The following is a 24,578-nucleotide window of genomic DNA, read 5'->3' as shown; positions in this document are numbered from 1 at the left end:
ATAAACTACTCAATAGCTGTGATCAATTGAATAACAGACTGACTCTGGAGGACTTTCAGATGTTCCTAGCATCAGAGGTGTGAAGGAGGGTGGGGGTGCAGAGCTGGTCCAGCAGCAGAGCCAGTGAGGCTCACATTACACTGACTCTGACAGTGTGCTGCTTTAAATAGGGTGGTTTCAACTCCTCCCAAATCCATCTATTTCAGGCACAGCATGGAGGGGGAGGGAAAGAAAGTTAGACATTCTGCAGACAGATCACTGTGGTTTTGGCCACATCAGCATAATTGGGGAACTGGGTTTATAGGACTTGTTTCGTAAAAGCAAGTTCAGAAAATGCTCCATTGTTGCCTGTATGGCAGAAACCTTCATCGCACTTCCCCATATGACTATGTTACACATTGAGTCACGGTACAGACGTTTGTGAGCTAACATTGCTCGTCCTGTGGAATGCAATCAGATCACAGGTCATTAAATGGATTTACAGCAACCGCCCATCCAATCTTTGAACCCTTTCAGCTGCAGGATTGCCAGGACTTTGAGGCCCATCAGCCAACCAATGTGGTCAGGAGGCCTACTGAAGGGGAACAATCCTTTACAAACAACGTTGGGTACGGTAGGGCCAGTTTGACACTTAAAGTGAAAAATGGTAATAGTAACAAACACGTAAGACCACAGTCACCTTTCAAAACTGCATGACTACTGATTTCCACCATCAATCCCTTGAAATAGGGGGATTCCTGGAAAACCAAACAGGTAGCCCGCCATCTAAACTCATTAATATCAATGGCAAATGTTGAGGAACTGTGTTCTGATCTTGTCAAGAACAAGACAGAGCAAACTATTTCTAACTCAACTCCTCCATGTTCAGCCAGAGAAACAAATGATGAGCCTGGTGGTGTTCACATTTCTTTTTCCTGAAGTGTGACTTTCTGAAGTAAATGTCTGAAGAGGATGAGAGAACAAGTTCCACCACCTCCTTCCCACCCCTCAACTATGCTCTTCTTCTCCTGGTAACTTAACTTATGGGTAGGACTGGCCTGCCCACCAGCATTTGCCCCTGTCAGTCAGCCCTGCTGCCCCCCTCCTTCTCGACTTACCCCATAGGTTGGTGTCACTCTTTTTCTGTCCCTCTTACATTAGTTGAGTCTGTGCCTTTAGCATTGACCAGTTAGTGACAACTGCCTCTTCTCAGCTTATTGCCACTGACTAAACTGACTGTACAAGGGCAGTTCTGGACTATCACAAGCTCCTGCTTTAACCAGGCCCCAGATTCAAGGCAAGGACATCTGCCAGTGTGAGGATATAGTTTTTCTAGAACTTGGAGGTTTCAGTCCGGACTACCTTTGGAGCCCGGGACCTTGCCTATCGGATGCTGATTCAGCAGTGGTATTAGGGGGCGCTTGCACTTCCGTGTGGCTTTCTTCAGGTGTGTGTGTGTGTCGCCAACGGCTGCAGTGCTGGACTCCTGCAGTGAATCCAGGTCATTTCCTCTTTGAGCGGCTCTATTCTGACTGTGAACATGGCATCGTTGAGAAGTTTCATTCTTGCACTGCTGCTGGCACTGCTCTGCTCCTTCCACACCCCGCTGGCCCCCACCGCCAAGGCGCAGGATCTGCCATTCCGTTACGAGCAGGGTCTGATGGCTGACGACGACGATGATGACGATGATGATGATGACGATGATGACGACGATGATGATGATGATGATGACGAAGATGATGATGATGATGATGACGATGACGACGATGACGACGATGACGATGATGACGATGACGACGATGATGATGATGACGACGACGACGATGATGACGATGATGATGACGACGATGATGATGATGATGATGATGATGATGACGACGACGATGATGATGACGACGATGATGATGACGATGATGATGACGACGATGATGATGATGATGATGATGATGACGACGACGACGATGATGACGACGACGACGACGATGATGATGACGATGACGACGATGATGATGACGATGATGATGACGACGATGACGACGATGACGATGATGATGATGATGACGATGATGATGACGACGATGATCATGGAGGTGAGTGGAATTGAATGCAGCTGTTGTCTGTCTGGCTCTGTGTCAGGAGAAATGGTTCTGCTGGTCCACTGCAGGTTCTCAGCCAGTTCTCAGCCAACGTTGTTCCAGGTCCCAGAGAGGATAGGAAACGCCGATGGCTGAAAGCTGGCTGAGAGAGGCTTATGTTACATAGGTCTATCTATCTGCTGATGTTAGGACCTGTAGCATAGTGGAACCAGATGAAAGTCCAAGTATCAGCTGTTGCTGACCACTGAACCCCTTTTGACTGGTTGTCCAAAGTGCCGTGTTTTACTTCAATCCAACAGCATTCTGTGCGTTCAGTGTCAGTGTTGGCTGATGTTGGAGGTTTTGGTGTTCAGATTTAAAATCAGAACAAACACCTATTAAATTTTGGTAAATGGGAGGGGCTAATCCAAACTATTGGCCCCTTCCCTTTCACCAACAGTGGTACAACCTCACCATCTCTGTCAGTGTCTTGTGTTAAAGAGCCCATTGGTAACTTGAGTCCCTCCTCCACCCCTTTCCAGCTGTTCATTTCCCTTGCTGTCTCTGACACTCTGTTCTTTTCCCTGCCTAACTAGAGTTATGAGCTCTCTGGGGAAATTGAACTGGCCCGTCTGAAGTCCAACTGTCCGAAGTCCTTCGTACAGTGCACTAGATTTGAACTCAAGGACTGCAGAAGCATTGATTTGAGAGAGAGAAAGAACCAAAATGCAATTTCACTCAAGCCAAGCCTGACTTGGGAATCAGTCGCCCGGGTCAATAGCCTGATTTCTTTTGATTTGTGTTTCATTTGATAAATATGGTTCCTCCTGTCTCATTTGTTTTGGATCAGACTGACATGTACTTGTGTCTTCATGTGAACCCGCAGAGAAAGAAAGAGAGACAGTTGATATTGAGAGTAACCAGGGCGGTGGGGGTGCTACGGGAACAGACAGGGGACAAATGAAGCTTGAGGGGAGGTGCAGGAGGGCCACCACCTACATTTATCCATTTCAAAGCTTTTAGTACCACCAGATTCAACGTTTCTCTCTTTCTCCATATCTCTTGATCTCTTTCTTTCTCTGTGGAGCATTGATGCCACTGACTGAGGAGGCGTGTGATGTACTGAAAACAGAATCTATCATGTTTCTATGAAGCCTGTTCTTTCATACCTCACTTCTTGAACCGCTAAGTGCAGACGTTCTTAAACACTAGACATACTTTTGCTGCGGCCAATAGGCTTTTGCCCATTGTTAGTCCCTGTTTGTTGAAAGCTGATTTAGCTGAAAATAGACATTTTGATCTTTTGTAAAGCTAAGCCAATCACATGTAAAGCACCTCAGATGTCAGAAGATGTTACCTCAGAGGATTTGCTGATGATTTTCAAAGCTTCAGGGAAAGAGTGTTTGGGAAAAGAGAGAAACATCTCTTCGTTAATCAGCTTGTCAAGAGATGAAAAGGTTGTCGGCTTTTCCTGTGTTTTGCTCAAACTGTGATGTGTGAACCATTGTGTGCAAAATTGAACTGTCCATGTATCTTCAACATCACATTCATTAAAGAATCAAATGATCACAAACTGCTTAAGTGCACGTGTTTGATGTTACCTGTCTGAGGCCCAGAGCTGCAGTCCTGACTGGGTGAGTATCTGCTTCTCTCTGTTAATGCAAACCCAGAGGACTCACGTAAATTCTTTCTTTCAAAGCTTTTAGCTGGTTTGGCAACCTGGTGCCAAATTTCAATCGTGAGCTAAAATTGTTCTGAAATGGTCTCCAATGACATTTTTTGTGTAATAGTTTATAGAATTGAGCAGTAACATTTATGTTATCACTTTGAATGACTCATCATACCGAAATAGTTTTTGTTAACACGGATGAAAATGGTCCCTTTCACTATTATTATAGAAGATCCACATCATTTAATATGAAAACAAATAAATAAAGTCAAACACTGAAGATAGACTACTGTGAGTAGAACACAAATCCTGGAAGAGTTTAAGTTTTAAGATTAGTTTGATGCACAGAAAAACAGAAGATTTGACACCAACGTTTAACCCTTGTGCTATCTTAGATGACCCCCCCCCCCTTCCATTGAGGTGTTCTCCCTACCATGACAAAGGTGGATAAAGGTGGAAAGATTTTATGTAATCCATGGACACCAGTGAAGATCACAAATCATAGAAGAAAAAAGGTTCAGAGCACTGTCTAGTGGGTCTACATGACCCAACTCCCAATGTTAAAGTGCCTAGGATAGCACAAGGGTTAAGATCAGAATTCCGAAATCCTTGTTTTGTTTTTACGAGTGAAAACGATAATTGAAGTTGCTTACAGGTTGACCTTTTTGTCTAATGTATTTGATGCAGATGATGCTGATGAAGAGAAGGAGGACGGTGCCTACCACAAAGGCTCTCTGTGCTCTTATTGTGAATTCTGTGAGGTAAATCTTCCAAAAGCTCTTTTTTTTGCCAGAAACAGCGGTTTTCCAGGTTTTCTCCAAATCTCTTGTGGTTTCTTCCAGCACTGCGACAGCTGTGACAAATGTCCCTGCGAGGAAGGAGACGAGTCCGAACACTGTGATGACTGCAAGGTGAGAGCCTTCACATGATCGCCCCCGCATGCAGAGGCTTGTTCAGTGGCTCTCCGTGCATGTCCTTCCAGCATGTGCGCTTATGAAAATGAGAGGATAAATATGGACAACCGGTCATTTCATAAAATCCTCAACTCCACAAATGTCTGTTTCTGCGAGTCACGTTAAGACGGTGATAGATATCGGTTCATCCATTTGCTGGAACTTGTGAGAATCTTCCAGACCTTCAGGTTGACCCCTGACCCCTGCTTGAACAATATCCAAGAAAAGGAAAAACATTTGTTCTGTCATGTTCATTCCAGTGCAACACCAAGGTCTCACTGTTACTGTATATGAGAACTGGACTGAATGACTCCTCCCCCCCTGGCGTTCCAAACAGGAAGTACCTCCCGGCTCCAAGAAGCCAAAATCCCACAGACTTAAAAGAAAGAAAGAAAATAAAGAAATAAACAGCTGTTAGTCAGTCATTCTATTGGTCAGAACAACCATTCTGGATCTGATTCCTTTTTTTAAAGTCTTTTTGATAATTCTTTATGATATTATTGTTATTCAAGTTATAAACTGACCAGACGCGTCAACAGAAGAAAATGATCCTTCTGGCCCCACATCCAACGTTCAAAACATTTGACAGATTTCAGGTAGCCTGCTTTCAATTGTTAGGGGTGTGGCCTTCCAACAAGCTCAATCGTGATTGGTGAGAGTGGTTGCCATAAATTCGCTGACCCGGACTCGGACCAATCACTGCTTACTTATGTCATCTGGCTCCAACATGGCGGTGTCCTCATCGCAAAAAAATGGTGACTAAAGTGACTTCAATTGTAGAAATTAAATCATTTTCTATGCATGACATCACAATCACTCAGTCCAGTTCTCAGATACAATCAATGGTTCTCCCAGAACAGACAATCATCCAAATGAAAAATGAACAGCTAGAAACTGCTCTAAATGGAGGAAAAACAATCAAATTCAAGTTCACATCAAGAAAACAGCTCCTCAACTTTAAATTTGTGTTTCTTTTTCCCCTCAGATGTGCACTTACTGCCACGTGTGTCCTCTCTGTGAAACTGCTTGCAAGCCTGGTGAGTGGACGTGGAGCCGCAGAGCAGGAACGACCACGTGTTGACCTCAGAGAGGACAGATTAGTGTGGGACACAGCTGTGTCAAAAACAACGTTTATGACTTTTTCTAAGTGGAAAAAGTGAGAAAAGTTGTGATCTGTCCGGGACGTTATCACAGATGTATCAGGAATGAACCACGCAAAGAAGACGTAAACCAACATAAAGCCAAATTTGGCCCAAAATGTGTGCGTCAGTTACGTAACTTTAACGTAAAATGTGCGCCGTAATTGCGATATAAAAGTTTTGGTTTCATGCGTGAAAAATCCGTTAGACATACGTGGAACAGACGTGGACAGACACACATTAGTGTATGGATCTCGAAAAAAATCACATACAACGGTGTAAGATTTACGTAATAATTGCGTATAAACTATGTGAAATATGCATACACTGCGTAGTTCTCAAAACCGAATTCACGTAAAAAGACTCGTCGGACGAAACCCTCAACGGACATCTGCGCACGATTGTCGAATGACGAACGCAAGAAACTCTTATGAATGACGTTTATCACGCATGGATCACGAAAGGCCGACATTTCATACGTTACATACATTTTAGTTCAAGTCAAAGGAAACACTCAACGTTCTTGCAAATGTATTCTTGGTGTTCTTCCTTCATATCAGCCTCCTTTCATGAAGAACAGAAAGTTCCGGCCTCTGCAGCCGGTCCGTCAGTAGTCAACACGTTTTCCCACAGCAGGGAAACATGGAGTCAGGCAGCAGCTGCGGTTTAACGCTCCACAGAAGCAGATCAATGCCTTCCTCCTATATTTCATTTGTGCATCAAAGAGAAGGCAGGAAAAGTCCAACCAAACGGCGGGTTTCTTTTGCAACAGGAACAGGTGGTTCTGGCTTGTTTGGTTCATCTTTTGTCTTTTTCTGCAGGAGGTTTTGTGGATGAAGTGACTGGATCCATCTACAAGTACGTCTGAATCCATCCTACTTACGTCCTGAGAGAATTTCAAACTGCAGCCTGTGACCTCTGCTTGTCTTCATCCGCAGGACTGTAGCTGACATCTTTGATGATGATGATGATGATGATGATGACAAGGATGCCAACTGAAGCCGAACATTTGTTGCCACCATGTGGCCAGACTGAGGAAGATCAGCTTCCTCTCTATTTTCTGGATACCTTTGTAACTGTCTTTCAGATTCGTGAACAAGTCTTCAGTAATATTGTACGATGGAGTTTTAGGGCCAATTTACAAACAAATGTTTTTTTAATTACGACTTTAAAGTCTTAAATTTACAAGAAAAAGTCATAAATTTACAGGGAAAAACACCAACGTTGTCTGTTTATCGGAGCCATGCTTGAAGATGAAAGATGTTGAGCCTTTTGGGCAGCTTTATTTCCTGATAGGTTTCAGAAACAAAGAAATGTTTAACCTTTTGCCGACTCAAAATCAGATCATTGTCAGTGTAGCCGTCTTTCCGGGCTTCGGTGTCGGTAAAGCAGAGTTTCATCTGTAAAATAAGGAGCTCAGAGACACGTTTGGATGTAAATGACCACTACTTTATTGTCCTTTTTATTCACATACCCAGAAGTCCATTTTGTCCCATTACGTCATGAACCTGTCATGCACACAAGACCAGAGAGGAATGAAAACTGTTCCATACGCCCCCTCCTCCAGATGAAACGTCCCGTTTCAACATAAAACAACAAATATGAATGAAAATTGTCTGTTATATTAGCATTAGAATGTTGAAAATGCTGAAAAGTGCTCCTCCTCAGATGGAAGCATCACACAAACGTAGAGATCTGGTCTTTGGTGGAGGAAGAAAGGATTGAAGTGGACGTCTGCAGGGACACCGATCTCTTCTTCAACGGCTGCAGAGATCCTGCAAACCACCCATCAATGAATAAAACATGAATAAATCATAAATCAAACAAAGGAGCTTCCCAACATTTGGAACGTTATCAATAAACATTCAGCTCACCTTTTCTACTAAGTTTAGACGCTCTGCTCTGCTGCTGCGTTGCGTTCACCTGCTGCTCTGTAAACTCACTTTCACTTTAATCTCGTCTCGTAAATTTATGAGTTTAAATCTCTTAATTGTACTTTTTTTTTTGGGGCCCTAAAACTCCGTCATAATATTAAACACAGATTGTCAACAGGAACGTATTTGTGTACTGCTCTTATCTGACAAGTTGCACTTTTAAGGAGAATAAGATTTCACTTGTACTCGGTTGTCTTAACTAAAACAGACAGACTGTTTTCACTGATCTGAGTCTTGGAGTTTGTCTGGACATACAGTTTTCCCAGCAGCCATTAAAGGCCTCACACAGATACAGAGCCTCCACGATTTTGAGTGACAACCTCACAAAAACATAAGTAATTTTACCATCTTCTCTCATTTTGTTTGTAAAAGCAAAGCTGGCGTTAATGCCAACCAGAGGCTCACACCGTTACACACTTTAGGGTTTCGGGTGTCCGGGGAACAGCGAGGACTTTTTCAAGGACCGTTTTTCATTTAAGTTTGTCACATGCCTGGAGATTGAGTGAGAGTAAAAGTAGCTTTCTGCAAAAAAATAGAGTTCTCTAACTGAAAAAGAGCTCAGCCATGCTGGTCCGGTCAAAAGGAGCACCTGTCGGGGGTGGGTTGTGTTCTTCGGGGAACCGGACTTCTTGAAAACGTTTGGTTGCTCGTCTGAGGAGATTCTTCAACTCTAACAGCTGATGGAGAATTCAGGTTCCTGTGGATGTGACTGCATCAGAGCTGTGCTACTAGTTCAGTGAGTAAACTAAGAAGTTGCAACAGTCAATGATCCAGAACGTATTAACTTATGTGGTTGACGAACAGGTCCATTCTTAGAGGAAGAAGGTGGGTCAGAAGCCCAAGGAGGAGTTTCAGTTTGTAAAAAGTACACTAGTGGGGATTTTTTAGGGAAATTTTAAGAGGACAGCCCTTTTATCTCAAGGTCAAAGGTCAAAAACACTTTGGGTCTGGCAGACTTAACCTGGTGGCATGCGTTTTGTAATAGAGTTTTTCTCAGTCGCTTCAGTTTCAATTCTCAGATCAGAATTGAAGTTTGCAAATACGTGTGTGCATTTCTCAAAACTATTTGTACAAACAGCAAAACACTATGGATTTCTTGCAAAAGCCTGTAACTTGCTCAAAATCTTTAGTTCATCTCTCCAAACTAAGTCTTTATGTCATTGAACATGTCAGTGCCATCAGAATGTCAAGTCCTTGTGTCATTGTCTACGAACAAGACAGTCAAATGACTTAGTCATGTTGTCAATATAACTGTGTACTTTAAAGGGAGGTTCTGATGGAAACTATGGCTAAAGTTTGGATGACAATTATTGTAAAATGGAAGTTACACCTTTTTTTTTTGATTGCAAGAGACTGGACAAGATTCACATTTACACTTTTATTGTTCATATTGTAATTTGTAGACAGACCATGTCATACCAACATAGAAAAAACCCACTGCAAACAGTAACACAAAGGGGAAAAAAGATAGGACAATATTCTGTCCAACAGTCCAGGCAGTGCAGTAGGAATTGGTGTGGTCTTCCTACACCTCTTGTCGTTCCTGTATGTTAGGCCACAAATTCTCATCCACATCACAGCGAATATCCTCTCTTGCAATGCAGCGAAATATGATTGTCACATTATGACAACTTGGTCAACCATTTTGCAGTTAATGACTTATACGATGAACTAATGACTAGGAGTTTTGAGGAGTAAGACTATTGCACAGTGAACTATATAATACATTTTGATCAACATGACATAAACAATTGATAATGTAGCAAAGAGCAGAGAATTGTACATAATCATTTGCATGGATGTACCAAAGCAATTGCAACTTGTTCAAAGAAGTGAGAAACTGCTTATATGATGTGCACAAGTGACATCATGATGTGAAGATTGAACAAATAGTTTTGGGAATTTCATTCTGATCTGACAATTGTACTAAAGCGACTGAAAAAAACTGTAATTGCTTAAACAAAAGTTTTCTTTTGCCAAATTGTGTGAAAGTGAGAAAATCGTTGAGTCCAAATCCCTTCACTATATAGTGCGTCTACAAATCTACATTTCAAAATCCAGGGCCCTAGAAATATCCCAGAAGTCTCTACGAAAAACCAGTGAGCATGGATAGATAGATAGAAAGATAGAAAGAAAGATAGATAGACAGACAGACAGACAGACAGACAGACAGACAGAGAGACAGACAGACAGACAGACAGACAGACAGACAGACAGACAGACAGACAGACAGACAGACAGACAGATAGATAGATAGATAGATAGATAGATAGATAGATAGATAGATAGATAGATAGATAGACTTTATTTAACAGTTTTTAATATTTTAACACATTTTGTTAAAATATTTTTATTTCATTTTTTTTATAAACCAGCAGTTTCATTATCATTACCCAGTGGATTCATAAATTGTCTTTTTAAAGTGTTTGTAGCATTTTTTTATAGTTTATTTTGGGAAAACGTTGGTAAATGTATAGTGAACAGGTCCTGTGGAGCCCATAAAATAGCCCTCACCCTCAGGAAGGTTAGTGATTCCTGCCCCAGATGGTGGTAAAAGGGGCAAAATGCAGAAAAAATGTCTCACGGGTAAAGCGGTATTTCCACCGTCTGTACAGTAGGTGGCGGTGTAGGCCTTCAACGCAGATTCAGATTAAATGTACGGAGGAAGAGAAGGAAGGACGGAGTAGAAGAAGAAACGGACTCTTCGCTGTAGATCGAAATGGCGGCGCCAGCAGAGAGGATGGAGGTGAGGTCTTTGAGCGGGAAAAACGCTCATTTGTGTTCGAGGAAACGTCCGCGAGTTTTCCCGCAGGCTCCGGAGCGGCGCTTCGCCGGTGTAGAGGGGGTGTTAGCGCTGGAGTTTCCGGATGCTGCCGCCGCTCATTCATCACAGTGTCGCATTTACGAGAAAAACAGGGGAAACGGTTAAACTCTTCAAACTGGCTTTTGTTTACGGTGGGGTCTGGTGTGTATTTTCGGTTCGACGCTGAAGCGACGGTGGGGGGGCGGCAGGCACGCAGCTGGCGGTGGAACCGGCAGAGCCTTCGGACCGCATGGAGACTAACGTGCTAGCTGCCGGGCTAATTAGCAGCTCGTGCTAACACGCTGATGCTGAGCTCGGATCCGCCGGACGTTAGTCTGCCAGAGTTTACGTTAAAACTCTCGATCAACGTGATCCACTACGGAGCTCCACGTGGGTCACTCCACCCGCGCGGTGCCGGTTTACCGGAAACCTGAACTAGCTTTTCTGTCGAGCCTGGAGTGGAAAACCGGCGAGCGGGTAGTCCCACTGTTTCATCCCGGACTAGACTAGAATCTTCGGTACCGGTTCTGCCGTCCTCTTGAGTGTCCCGGTCTCTGAGCTGGTCCAACAACAGAACCTTGTTCTGGAAGTTGGTCGTCACGTGTGGCTTTGTTACGACCGAACCGACGTTACCGGGTGGGGGTGGGGGGTAGGATAACTCTAACTTCCGGTGGTCTCATGGGGCATCGGGTCCACGTCCTTTGTTCCTCTGAGGCAGCGTTAACGGATCGGTTGTTTCTCTGTCTTCTGTGTTGCCTGGAACCGGACCGGCTCCTCGGCGGTTCCAGATCACGTGACTCCTTTGATCTGCAGACATTCATGGGGTTTTTCCTCCTTTGAGGTTTCTCAGGGAGAGAGCTCAGCCAAGCCTGCAGCTGAAGACATGACATCCAAGGACTACTACTTCGACTCCTACGCCCACTTTGGGATCCACGAGGTACGCCTTCGTGTCCCGTTAAACCTGCGGCCCCCGGTGCCCGCGTCCTCAATCGCCCTCTGCTCTGTTCCTGCAGGAGATGCTGAAGGACGAGGTCCGGACCCTGACCTACCGCAACTCCATGTTCTACAACAAGCACCTGTTCAAGGACAAGGTGGTGCTGGATGTGGGCAGCGGGACGGGCATCCTCTGCATGTTCGCGGCTAAAGCCGGAGCCAAGAAAGTCATCGGGGTAGGAAGGCGTGGACTCGGCTTGGCGGCGCCCGGTTGCGGCGCCTTGTCTCATCCGTGTGCTTCTGCCGTTACAGATAGAATGCAGCAGCATTTCTGACTACGCCGTCAAAATAGTGAAGGCCAACAACATGGATGACGGTGAGTCCACCGCCGTCCGGTGTTGACCGCTGAATGTGGAGGGAAGGTCCTGACCTCTTCTGTCTCTAGTTGTGACCATCATCAAGGGGAAGGTGGAGGAGGTGGAGCTGCCGGTGGACAAGGTCGACATCATCATATCGGAGTGGATGGGCTACTGTCTGTTCTACGAGTCCATGCTCAACACAGTCATCTACGCCCGCGACAAGTGGCTGGTGGGTGTCTCCTTCTGGACGTCAGCGCTTCCTCCAAACTAGTAACTGTAACCACTGACTGTATGTGAGACCTGGACTGAGGGAGCGGGACATGGAGCTGCATGGCATGAAGAAAATTAGCCACCAATATTGCAACAGACAAACAACAACAACAATATAATTGATATAATAATGAGATTTTTTAAAATAAGTCAACAAACTGTACTGCCAGTTCTGTCAATAGGAGATGGGTAAGCGGGTAAATGCCCCCATCTACCCGGTCAAGAACAGACTAGATAATTTGTGGTTGGGTGTGTTTTAAACATTTGTCTGACTGTGCATATGTGTCAACGTTTACGCCCTCTTTGCAATGCGGGATTGCTCAAGTTGATATGGCCATGTTGATTGTTTTTTGATTTTTTTTTTTGTGCAGGCCTAGAATTACGTCAAACGATAGAAAAGTTCAAAATTAAATTTTTTACGCTGCCATGTTGAAGCCAGACAATGTCAGTGAGCAATGATTGGTCTAAGTTGTTTCTATGACAACCAATCAGAAGAGAGCATGTTGGAAGGCCACACCCCTACCACTTAAAGTGGGCTACACGAAAATCTGTCAAACGTTTCTAACACAACCTACTTTTGAGGCTTCTGATTGGTCAGTTTATTGTTTGAACTACAGAAAAAATATTTAAATTATCAATAGATTGTTAGGAAAAGGCATCAGATCCAGAACGGTTCTTCTGACCAATAGAACACAGGACGAACAGCTGTCTGTTTCTCTATAGACGTCTATGGGACATTGGCTTCTTGGAGTCACTTCCTGTTTGGAATGCCAGAAGGGAGGGGTTACTCAGTCCAGTTCTCTGAAACAGTCAATGGTCTTAACAAAAGTACGACATTTCAATGATAAAAGTTTCTACCAAAGCTGAGCTGACGGCAAAGGTTGGCGGCTGGAATTCTGGGAATCCCTCAAAGATCCTCCTGGTGGCTCTAGAAAGGAGCTTCTGCTGTGAACACAGTCATGATCGGTTCATTGAAGATGTTTAAATGTAACCCCTGAGTGTGTTCCTAACACTCATGTCCCCCTCCCTCACAGAAGCCGGACGGACTCATTTTCCCTGACAGAGCTACTCTATACGTCACGGCCATTGAAGACCGGCAGTACAAGGACTACAAAATCCACTGTGAGTAGGTCACATGACCGGGGCGGGGCTGGCTCCGTCTCGGTGGGGGAGTCACGTTTGCGCGGTCTGTTTCAGGGTGGGAGAACGTGTACGGCTTCGACATGTCCTGTATCAAGGAGGTGGCCATTAAGGAACCGCTGGTAGACGTGGTGGATCCCAAACAGCTGGTCAGCAACTCCTGCCTGATCCGGGTGAGTCCTGTGGGCGGGGCTTCTTCCGTCACACGTCTGCACGCTCCGCTAACGCTCCGTTTGCCCTTTCAGGAGGTGGACATCTACACGGTGAAGGCCGAGGACCTGACCTTCACCTCGCCCTTCTGCCTGCAGGTGAAGAGGAACGACTACATCCACGCGCTGGTCACTTACTTCAACATCGAGTTCACTCGCTGCCACAAGAGGATCGGCTTCTCCACCAGTCAGTGTGCCACGCCTCCGCCACGCCTTCTGACTCACTCAAGCAGAGCTTTTCAGTTTGAAGGCAGCAGGGCGGCGGTCCTGATGAACAGCGGTGTTCTGGTCTCACCTCCCTGTCCGTCCCTCCAGGTCCAGAGTCCCCCTACACTCACTGGAAGCAGACGGTCTTCTACCTGGAGGACTACCTGACGGTGAAGAGCGGAGAGGAGATCTTCGGCACCATCAGCATGAAGCCAAACGTCAAAAACAACGTAAGCGGCGCGGACAGACTGACCGCCACTCGTCTCCGTGTTCTCTGTGTGACCTCTTCCTGTCGCTTTGCAGAGAGACCTGGACTTCACCGTGGACGTGGACTTCACGGGTCAGCTGTGCACGATGACCAAGTCCCTGGAGTACCGGATGCGTTAGGTGTTTGTCTTCATTATGGACAGATCATGATGTGAAAGTGGGGGCCTCTGTTAGGTCACGGCTCCTCGCAGCAACGTTTCAGACTTTTTTCCTCGTTTTCTTATTCCGACGTTAACAGTATTTAAAGCATTTCACGTCTTTGAGTTCAAACGTGATTCTGTGCCGTAGTTCCTTGAGGCGTTTGCTAAACATCTTCATGGTTTTGGGTCTTTTGCATGTGTGGGTTTGTCTCCATGGAAACGTGGTGGGACCCCCCCCCCTCTCTCTGGTTCCTCTGCTGTAGCCTCGTTTGGTTCAGTGTTGGTTTACATGTTCTGCGACCCAAAAGGCCGTTCTAGTCCGGTTCCATAAAAACTAAAAGGTTTTCTGTTTGTTCTGTTTTTTTGCTGCTTTTTTTAAAAAAATAAAGCGTAAAGCGTCTTCATTTTAACAACTGTACATTCTGAGCTTTGACCATCCATTGGGTCCGGGGCGGGCTGCAGTTTGGTCCTGAAGCTTCTGTCAGCTGTGTGACCATGAACGTACGTCTGCAGTTGATCTGATCATGTGACTGTAAATAAACGCATCTTTAACGCCACCGGAGAGGTCGAACAACCTGATTCATGGAATCTCACACACTTGAGTTTGGAAAAGGTTTGACCCGTCATTAAAATAAACTCCAGTTCACCTGAGGAAGCCTGACCCCCCCCCAAGTGAGTTTAGGGAACAATCAGCTGTTTGTTTGGAAGCTTCTTTCCAGAAAAGTTCCAATTTTGTTTTGTAACCCTAGTGGGGTCCAGATGACCCACTCCCAGCGTTGAGCACATCCAATTTGGATTTTAAATTGAAACAAATCACGACAGGTTTGGATGGAAATCTGGCTCCAAGACATTGACTGTAAATGAGACCTGGACTGAGAGACCACGCCCCTCCTGGCGTGGAAATGCCCTCGGAAGGGTTAATGTGATAAAACTGCTAAAACATGAAGCCCCTCCCAATCATTTTAATGAACTTAGTCAAACTGGAACCTTTAAATTTTAAAAACTTTATTGAAAATGACAAGACTTAAAAAACGGTGTGCAGACGTCCTGTGCGTCACGGCGCCGCCTCCCAGCATCTCTGCCGTCTGTACAGATCAAAGGCGAACCGGGGGGGGCATGGTGAGGGAAGTGCTTTACTGTCAAGAAGCCCCTCCTCTTGTGGGAGGGGCTTCTGGTGAACAAGGCTGCTGGTCTTGAAGAAGAGTAGTGTGGGCCCCTCGGCTGTGGGGGTGGGGGGACAGCTGGCCGTGGGGGGGAGGTGCAGCCGCTCCTTCAGGACCCGACTGAGGAGCTGCTCCTGCTGCACGTCCACGCTCACCAGCGAGTGGAAGAGGAGCTGAGAGCGGGAGATGTTCACCACTGGACGGACGGACGGAGACGCAGACGTCAAACACCATCAAACAGCAAGAGGCCGGTCTCTGCAGGCGGCCCGCTCTGTGTTCTGGGTCGGTGTGCAGAGACCGTGTCCTCCTGGAGTGGGGGTGCACTTTGAAGCACTTTCAGGTGCATTGTGGGAGCTCCGCCTTACCTTCAGTGGCTCTGGCATTGATCAGGTTCTTGGTCCTCTCGGACTTCTGCAGAGTCTCGTGAAGAGCCTTCTCAGAGTCAAACTCCGCCTCCTGCAGGGCGACAGTCACCATGGTAACCAGCTCAGTCATGATGGTGTAACAGCATGAAAGCCTTTGGAAGCAGAACTTCACTGTGGCTGCAGCATCAACAGATGTTTAGTTAATGTGAAACACAAAACCGGCAGGAAGTGGGGCTGGCTCCTCCCACTTCCTGTCACAAACAGGTGATTAGGCGGGACACGGCGAACGTTAAGTCCTGCCTCTACTAACCCCCATCCCCCCAACATATGTCATTAACAGGACAGAGAAGAGACTGGACTACACTCATTTTTGGAGGGAAATCAGAACCAAGTCCATAGAGCATTGCTCCCCTTTGCAGCCAGCATTCAGTGGAACATGCAGACCTGCAATGACTGAAGCTCCGCCTTCAGAGCCAGAGTGGTGTTTAGCTCCGCCCTCTCCAGACAGCTTGGGTCTTGGTTGGATGCAGAAGGTTCTGGTGAAGCTCTGTGGGCTCCAAGCAGAAACAGAACATGTTTAAACTCTGAAGTGGAGACGGCAAAGCTCTGCAAACGGAAACATGCATGAAGCCAGTTTGTGACTCAGAGTTGGCGGCGTGAGGCGCTGAGGTCGTCCTGGAACTGTTCTGGCAGTAAAAGCCATCATCATTCAGCTGTAGCCCCTTTCTTCTACCATCTAATGTGCTTTTACACACTTCCTATGTGTGCAGATGTGCAAACACCTGCCATGTGACAGCTATAGAACCACCAACCCTTTAGCTGGGGGAGGATGCTCAGCCCCCCCCGTTCCTTCACTTCTACGAGTCTTCATAACTCTGCTTCCTTTCCTTTGTGCACTAACTCTGTTTCAGGAGGAAATCTAGCAGCAAGTTCAGAGACGAGCCTCAGATGTGAGCCGGTCCAGAATGTGTTTCCATTTGTGATCAGTAAAAGCAGAAAGCCTCTTAGAGAAGCTCTCAGGAACGTCTTCTCAGCGTGAAGTCCTTCAGAACGTGTTTCATGAAGGTCTGTGATGTGTTTCCAAATGAAGCTGTGCAGGTTACCATGCTGACGGCCTTTGCTCCGCCCCCTCCCTGGCTGCAGGGCAGCAGCGACAGACGGCTGTTGCGCTCCTGCGACGACGTCCAGCTCTGCAAACGTCACCTTCAGCAGAAGAGGAACGAGTCAGAACTTTGTGGCTCGGTGGTTTTCCAGGCGTTGAACGGTTTTTCTGTAGGAGTGAGGCTCCGTCTGATGATGCTCACCTTTTCCTAAAAGCCTCACCTGTTCTCTCTGGGACAGGTGAGCACATCCTAATACTCATTAGTGCTACAGTTATTGCCTGTTCTTCTCTACTGACGGATCATCTTGTTCTCAAAGATGTTTTTGTTCAGGTGAACTTTGCTAAAAGGCACAACAACCAGTGATGACGTTGGGCTTTTAGTATTTAGGAACTGGAACCTGCAGAAACTGATTTTCTGTTTTCCTTCTCATTCCAAACCGAAGCACAGGTGATGATGAGGTCGTTACCTTTGAGTTTTTCCTCCTTCCAGGTGCTCCTTGTGGGCGTGCGCTCTTTGTCTGTGGCTTCACCTCTGTGTGGAGAGGGTTGGGGGCGGGGCTAGACGTGACCGACAGGTCAAGCTCAGGGCAGCAAATGACTGAGGAGGATGGAAGTGGAAGGGGAGCAGGTGAAGGAGACTGAGGAGGAGAAAGGAGGTCCGGGAAGCTCATCCTGATGGGAAAAGCAAACGTTGGAACCGCTTATCCCAACTGAGCATGCTCAGACAGACGTGCTTCATAAACATCTCGGTAAAGGAAGCGGTGGACCAGGGAATAAGTTATTCCACTGACATTTTAGCCAACAGGGAAGATTTATTTTTATGATTAATACCACCACTGCAGAGGGGCCCCATGTGTTTGTTCGCCCGTGGCCCCCAAACGGCTAAGTCCGCCACTGCCCGGATCTGTCCATCACGGTCTGTTCATCTAAACCCTTTAGGCTGTTTATTCAATGTCTTTTCCAGACTAAAGAGGAAATAAAAGAAAAAACACAAAAGTGACCTGCAGCTTACCTGTGAGGACGGATGATGGCGTGTTTAGAAGAACTTCTAGTTTCCACGCAGCTTTGCGGTTTTTCCCGTTGGTGTTCACGCTGGTCGCGAGCGCACAGAACCCGCAAAAACCGGCCAACACCGTTTCGTTCGTGTGACGTCACGGCCCAGAGCTCACGGTTTCCCTCCTGCGTCACTCTGTCCGGATCATTTCACCCTCTGGGAAGCTAGCGACACTTTGCCGCTACTCGTTCAACCTTCTCTGACGTCAGATCCCATTTCCGCTTCCGGTTCGCATCTACTTTTTTTTTCTTCTCTCAAACTTTATTTAAAAACTGAGTCCGACATCGGCAACACTTCAAATGTCAGCATTACAAAAGTTTCACACATTAACAGTGACAATGGTAGATTTTCAAAGAATAAAATAATTCGTTATTGCTATAAAATTTCCCACAATGCATTTTGACACACCACAGAGCTTCCAGTAGATTGTCCTTTGGACAAACGAGACAACAGTGGAGACATCAGTTCTTTGTCCAGCTGTAGAAATGGTTGGAAGGGAAGATTGTTCAGCTGAGAAACACGGAGGTGGTTCTGTTATGGTCTGGGCTGCATCTGACACACAGTGTCTTAAATCTGTACTCAGCAAAAAGTAATCTATTTAAGTGTACTACAACTACACTTAATCTGTCCTAAAAGTGAGGATGTATACTTGAAGTTTACTTTTATATACTATCTATTTTATATACTATCTGAAGTACAGGAAACGTTTTTTTAACCCAAATCATCTTTTAAATGATTCCGTTGAACTAAAATTCAAATCTGTGTCATCTGTGGATTGTCAGTCCACGTTTTTCTCTTTGTATTTGTGTTGTCATTGTCTCATTAACCACAACGTTTGCTCTTTTATTGTTTCCTGGTGTCAAATATCTGTTGTGCTGTTGAGGAAGGATTGTTGGGGTGGGGGCTGCAGACCAGGATGGGGGCTCTGAAAAACCGGACTCTGATGTGACGCAGAAGATTTGAAATGAACGTTTATTTTATGGAGAGTTATGCAAACACATGATTACAGGAATAAATACAAAACCATCTCAAAGGTAACTGTTGAGGTAACTGTAGCTCTTGAACTATTAGCCCTCTAGCTCAGGTTGGTGTTGGAGTGATAAAGGCTGAAGGCTTCGCTCCTCTGCTGAGAAACAAACAAACACACAGCTGAGCCACACGCACAGAAGAAGATGTGTGGCCAGAGCATGACAGATGCTGACAACGTCACAATGTCCAGGTAATTTTACAGGAATCATCTGACAGCACTTTCTGAGGAGCAGGAAGGAAGGAGGGAGAGATCCTGAACTGTTTGGGTGGAGACGGTTTTCTGTTCTTTCCCACCTTCTGGAGGCAGAAACAGGAGGGTGGAGATGGATTAGCCTCTGGACTCCAGAGACCTGGAAAGAGAGACCGAGTCATGAAGAAGCATCCATCCATCCATTCAGACACGCAGATCTCCAGAAGACAGAAGCTAGATCATGCAGAGCGGTGTAGAGGTCTGTGTAAATGCGTGTAAATGTGCATTTCGGGCTTCCACACTCAAAACTCTTGCATTCACACGTAACTACGCCAGTTTCTATGCCAGTTTTTGAGTTCTGCGTGCAAAAACATGCAGCTATTGAACGAATGCGTGTTGAAGGGTAAACAAGGTCAAACTTTGACCAATCAGGGACACAGGCTAAACTTGGGTTCACACGCGTCACACACCCGATGCCAAGCCTAACTCTTGTTCTATCCAAGACACATTACCATCCTCTCCACCTTTATCCACCTGTGTCATGGTAGGGATAACACGTCAGTGAAAGGGTGGGGTCATTTTGACCCCACAATATAACACAAGGGTTATGGGGGGGAAGACAATTCAATGCAGCCTACTCAGCGACCATAGAAGATCTTGAAGTTAAAAAAAAAAGCTTCTCCAAAGTTTCAGTTTACCTGTACCGGACCTCCTCAGATACAGATGGGTTGACCCAACCCTTAGAGCAGTGTTTTTCAACCAGTGTGCCGCGGCACACTAGTGTGCCGTGGGAAATTGTCCTCATTAACTGATCTAAAAACATTTCCCATCTCCAGGATTTCAGCTCTCTGTTCATCCAAACAGGCCCTGATAAAACACTGAGGAGTTAGGAATATAAAAGATGTAAAATACATTTTCTTTGCGTTTATTTTATTTTATTAAAGACATTTTGATAAGAATGACTGTACAGTACCGCGATTCAGCTGCACCTTCGGCTGTATTTTGGAAAAGTCCCGTCCCTTTAACTGTCTCCACCAATCATTCTTGGGGAGCTTAATCACATGTCATCGGTCTGACCAATCAGAAGTGGTTAAAGTCTTCACTTCCTTGTCCCGATTTAGCTCGTAAAGTCGCTCAGTTCTAACAAAAATACCAGCTAAAGCTCGTCTTTAGCGGTGTAGCTTTGCACAGAATCCGGTATCAGACCGTGGAACAAGTGAACAAAACACTGAAGCTCCGAAAACCGATCTCCAGCCGTTTTATGCACTACATCTCCCATGATGCATTGGGTCATGAGATTGACAGCGCACAAGGAGATCTGTTGTTAAACGTCTTGAAACAACGAACACGCATCAATCTGTTTTTAAATCTTCTAACTTAACTTTTATTGCATTTTTTAGGGAAAAAAACAGCTGCAGTTTCCAGCTTTTTCTGACACAATAATATCAAAAATGCATGTGAGATTGTGGAGGGACTGTAGATCAATACAGACCATGAGTTTCTCCTTTTTTTTTTTTTTTTTTTGGATGCTGGTGTGCCGCGGGATTTTTTTTAAGGTTAAAGTGTGCCGCGGCTCAGAAAAGGTTGAAAAACACTGCCTTAGAGAACCAAAGGGCTCCTCAAGACTAGTCCACAAAAACGCAGGTAAGCTGCTCATGCCAGCAGAGCGACCTGAGGACTTCATGTTGCCCTGTAACCGTATGGCATGCTACTTATTTGATGACCAAATCAGCTGATCAGGTAGTCTCCTGGGTGATACGGTACGACCGCCAAAGTAATGGAGGACCAACTACAGGAGGACTGGGATGAGGACAAACCCTACCCCTGTGTGGACGAAAAACAGGAAGGCGTGTTTCAGATGCAGCAGAGAGCTGCAGCCGCTGCCAACACCAGGTTCTAACTGAGGAGCAGCTGCCGAAAAACGCGTCTGGCACCTGCAGACCTGTGGCTCCTCCTTAAAAACGGACATTTTCAGGTGTATGTGAACCTCAGCGACCTCGATAAACGCCAGTGGAGCACATTTCTCCACAACCCTGGGCTGAGCGCAGTTTTCACTCCCCTGGTGGGTCAGTGATCCACCTGGTCCGATGAAGGTGGATGTCTTCATCAGACCAGGGGGGGGGGGTGTGGACTGACAAGCAGGCTCACGAGTAGCTGGTGTGCTGCTGACGTCTCCGGGCGCTCCTCATCTTCTCAAAGCGAGCCTCCATCTCCTCCAGAACCTTCGGGGTGTAGCGGACAACCAGCTTGACCGACCCCTGAGCAGCTTTGAGCAGCTCCACGGCCTTCTCGTGCTGCTCCCCCTCCACGCTCTGCAGGGACACGGCACAGTTCAGATCCCACCGGGGGTCTCCGTGGACCCACAGACACTTCCCCCCGTGCTCCTGAAGCTCACAAATTCAGAAGGGAGAATCGAACATCACACATACATACCACTCCATTGACAGACAGCAGCTGGTCTCCTCTCTTCAGCCCCCCCTGGCGATCGGCCACCCCTCCAGGTATGACTCTGGAGATGTAAATGGGGGAGTTCTGCTCTTTTCCTCCCATGATGTTAAAGCCCAGCCCTTCATCTGTCTTTGGCAGTTCCACCACTCTGGGGTGGGCGTGACCCTCGCTGGCTGCAAACGCCGCCACAGTGGCCTGGGAGGGGGGGAGAACAGTTCATTTGAATGGCGGAAGTGTCTCCTCCACCTCTGTGACAGTTGAGGAGTCCTTCAGCCTCCTTCCTGTTCTCTGGAACGCGCTAAAACAGTGGAGCTAGAAGATCTGCAGTGGCTGGAAGTGACTGAGTCTGACCACGCCCGTTTGGAGAACATTCGTGACCTTATGAACGGAGCGCCAACATATGCACAGGGGAAATGAGCTGCAGGTACTTTGTGGTTTCTTCTACCTTTGCCGTGGCTTGAGCTCGGACTTCTGGTCCCCCGACAATGTCCAGAGTGTCGTAGAGCTGCTCGTACACCTGAAAGACAGCAGAGCAGCTGCAGAGGAGCAGCTCAGGGGTCCTGAGAGACCGGCTGCATGGCAAGCAGCCGGAACACCACATGATCTTAAAGACCCACTCCAATGGAAATGCCGTTTCTAACATGTTCTTGTAGCATTTTCTGATGACATATGTAAAAGAATTTAAGCTTCAGTTTGCATTTCTGAGTTTCTTTATTCAAATCATTGTGGATGAGGAGCAGATGAAAAAATGCTGTGATGTAGAGAATGTGCAGCGTGAACCACGAGCTTCCTGCTCCGCCCCTTTCTGATGGATCCACCTGCAGACCTATAGATCCATGAAGGTCTTTGTTTTCCTGGTCTGAGCTGGAATCTGGGTCAGAACTGGACAACTGGAAAGCTACGATGTTGCTGCCATTTTTGTTGTTTTTGGATTTTAGCTAAGAACTGCATCATCAGAATAAAAAAAACACTGGGAACGCTTTGGAAACAGACGATGATCAGAGTGGGACTTTAAGGTGACTTTGATGAAAAGTGAAGTGCAACAACGAACACTCAGTACCTCTCTGATGGCGGCGCAGAATTTGCTCTGCAGGACTCTCTGCAGGGCTTGGAGTTTGGGAGGGGGGAGCTCACCGGTCCTCTGGAGTCGGTCCAACAGTTCGATCACTCTGCACACATCTGCCACAACACAAACAGGTGTCAGAGGCGACCCCTACACCACAGCGGGTTTCACGGGTCACGCTGCTCTGCTCCTGAGCTCAGACTTCCTGTCCTCAGATGTAGAGGCAGGCTTGGATCAGGTCACCAAGAAATGTCCTGGTCTCACCTGGTCATTTCCACCACGTTCCTGCTGAGGTGTGTTTTAGAAACTTGGAATGATTGACTGGACATACCTGATCCAGGTTATCAGCTGTGAGTAGGTCAAAGGTCACACCTGCCCTTGAAAACTCCACCCAATATATGAGAACTGGAGGCAGTGAGTGTGACGTCACCCATAGAAAATGTCTTCTTTCCGGCTCCAACCAAGTGAAGCCAATTCAGTTGCCATGTTTTTGCGATACGGACGGCGCCATGTTGGAACCAGACATCGGTAAGCAGTGATTGGTCCAAACCAGTCTAAGTCAACATTTCTACGACGACCACTCTGACCAATCAGGAAAAGCTGTCAATTATAGGTTCATGATTTTTGAGGCATCTGATTGGTCAGTTTGTAACTTGAATAACTTGAACCAAAGAAAAAAATTAAAAGCAAGGATTATCAAGAAGATGTTAGAAAATGGTATCAGATCCGGAACGGTTCTTCTGACCTCTACAATGACTGAGCAACAGCTGTCTCTACAGAAGTCAATGGGATTTTAGTTTCCTGGAGCCACTTCCTGTTTGGAACGCCAGGGGGAGGAGTCAGTCAGTCTAGTTGTCATATACAGTCAATCATGTTGCTTTGTAATTTTAGCGATTTCTTGACAAGTCAAGCTCATTTTTGGATCATGTCGTTTGTTCAGCCTTTTATTGTTGTGGATAGTTGGAGTGGGAGCTATTAAAGATAAACTATATATATATATTTTTAATCTGTCAGCGAGTCATCTTCTTCAACGTGAAATACATCACATGATTGACATGCAGAACAGCAAATCAAACATCCTCTGAAACACTTCACCATTTAACTACACTGAGTGGACTTTTTTTCTTCTCAAAGCTATCTCCTTACAAATATTTGTGTACTCTTACTGTGTAGTTTTTGAGTTATTAGTTCATAAACAGTATTTATGACCGAAGATATAAAAGTTGTCAACTTAGAAGTTGAATTAAAAGTGACTTTGTATGTATATGTGTATATATATATATGTATACACGTATATGTATGTATACGCACACACACACCTAAGTGTGTACACACATGTATAGGTTGATCTTTTGGAGCGTGTCACCTCAAATGTAGCTCACACACCATAAAATGTGCACTCATGTCGTAGATTCTCCAGAGAACTGCAATAATAATATTGTTGGAAAATTAAACAGGTGAAAGGGGAGCTGGGGGTCTGGGGATGTTCGCCCCCGTCCTCAAAAACACCCAACCAGGCCCTGGACCCCACAAGGTGTTTCCTCAAACATGCCTGTGGTTTCTGTCGCTTAGCGGTCCTCACGCCGGCGCTCGCGGGCCTCTCAGCACCAAACACGCACGGAACGCTCACACACATCAGCGCGGTGCGGGGCTCTTCAGCGCGGCATGGCGAAGGACTGCACCTTACCCCGCACGAAGCAAGGCAGGCCTCAGCATCAGCTGATCTGTGACCGCACGGCGGACACGCAGAGACCGTTACCTCTCTCCAGGCACAGCGGCTCCGCCATGGCCGCCATGTCCGCCTCCTTCCCGGGGTGGTAGAAAGACGACATCATCCTGAGCTGCTCCGCATCCACGGATCCGCCTCACAGCGCCGACTGCTGCTGCTGCTGCGGCCCCGCAGACATGATGAGCAGACGGAAGGAGCGCGCGTCTGCGGAGGCGCGTGCAGCGCGGCCTGACGCAGCCGCTGCAGCGCAGCTGCTCCCGGATGGACCCGCCTCTGATTTCTGCAGAACGGCCAATGACGTTCCAGCAGCTGATCCACCGTGTCAGGATCAGAACCGAACCGAACCGAGTGAAGACAT

General features: G+C 46.4%; 4 protein-coding genes across 5 annotated transcripts; 2 read left to right on the top strand and 2 right to left on the bottom strand.

Moving 5' to 3' along the window:
* The first annotated feature begins 1,098 nt into the window (after positions 1–1,098).
* Positions 1,099–7,975, top strand: LOC101172738 (acidic repeat-containing protein). The gene is made up of 6 exons (XM_004072023.4): positions 1,099–2,069; positions 4,411–4,484; positions 4,566–4,634; positions 5,662–5,713; positions 6,637–6,673; positions 6,754–7,975. The coding sequence occupies exons 1-6, from the start codon at positions 1,520–1,522 to the stop codon at positions 6,812–6,814; spliced, it is 843 nt and encodes a 280-aa protein (XP_004072071.1). The 5' UTR covers positions 1,099–1,519; the 3' UTR covers positions 6,815–7,975.
* Positions 7,976–10,372: 2,397 nt separating this feature from the next.
* On the top strand, positions 10,373–14,634 carry prmt1 (protein arginine methyltransferase 1). 2 transcript variants are annotated; one of them, XM_004071871.4, is made up of 10 exons: positions 10,373–10,495; positions 11,394–11,489; positions 11,566–11,721; positions 11,798–11,861; positions 11,931–12,073; positions 13,149–13,236; positions 13,312–13,427; positions 13,500–13,650; positions 13,779–13,900; positions 13,974–14,634. In XM_004071871.4, the coding sequence occupies exons 1-10, from the start codon at positions 10,469–10,471 to the stop codon at positions 14,055–14,057; spliced, it is 1,047 nt and encodes a 348-aa protein (XP_004071919.1). In that variant the 5' UTR covers positions 10,373–10,468; the 3' UTR covers positions 14,058–14,634. The 2 variants fall into 2 exon arrangements, with proteins under 2 accessions (XP_004071919.1, XP_011476959.1); XM_011478657.3 differs by having other exon boundaries at positions 10,402–10,495; positions 11,403–11,489.
* A 431-nt stretch (positions 14,635–15,065) lies between these two features.
* Positions 15,066–17,993, bottom strand: LOC101155771 (protein phosphatase 1 regulatory subunit 35). The gene is made up of 6 exons (XM_004071884.4): positions 17,720–17,993; positions 17,175–17,379; positions 16,709–16,808; positions 16,050–16,159; positions 15,606–15,696; positions 15,066–15,436 (listed from the first exon to the last, which is right to left on the bottom strand). Exons 2-6 carry the CDS (start codon positions 17,376–17,378, stop codon positions 15,132–15,134), a joined length of 810 nt encoding a protein of 269 aa, XP_004071932.1. The 5' UTR covers position 17,379; positions 17,720–17,993; the 3' UTR covers positions 15,066–15,131.
* A 714-nt stretch (positions 17,994–18,707) lies between these two features.
* lin7b (lin-7 homolog B, crumbs cell polarity complex component) lies at positions 18,708–24,480 on the bottom strand. The gene is made up of 6 exons (XM_004071877.3): positions 24,251–24,480; positions 22,489–22,607; positions 21,874–21,945; positions 21,414–21,623; positions 21,129–21,292; positions 18,708–19,140 (listed from the first exon to the last, which is right to left on the bottom strand). Exons 1-6 carry the CDS (start codon positions 24,324–24,326, stop codon positions 19,119–19,121), a joined length of 663 nt encoding a protein of 220 aa, XP_004071925.1. The 5' UTR covers positions 24,327–24,480; the 3' UTR covers positions 18,708–19,118.
* Between the last annotated feature and the right edge of the window lie 98 nt (positions 24,481–24,578).

Source organism: Oryzias latipes, chromosome 8 (genome assembly GCF_002234675.1).
Source record: "Oryzias latipes chromosome 8, ASM223467v1".
In the NCBI taxonomy this organism is placed as follows: domain Eukaryota; kingdom Metazoa; phylum Chordata; class Actinopteri; order Beloniformes; family Adrianichthyidae; genus Oryzias; species Oryzias latipes.
Note: the sequence above shows the minus strand (reverse complement) of the source record. Positions and strands in the feature narration are given on the sequence as shown.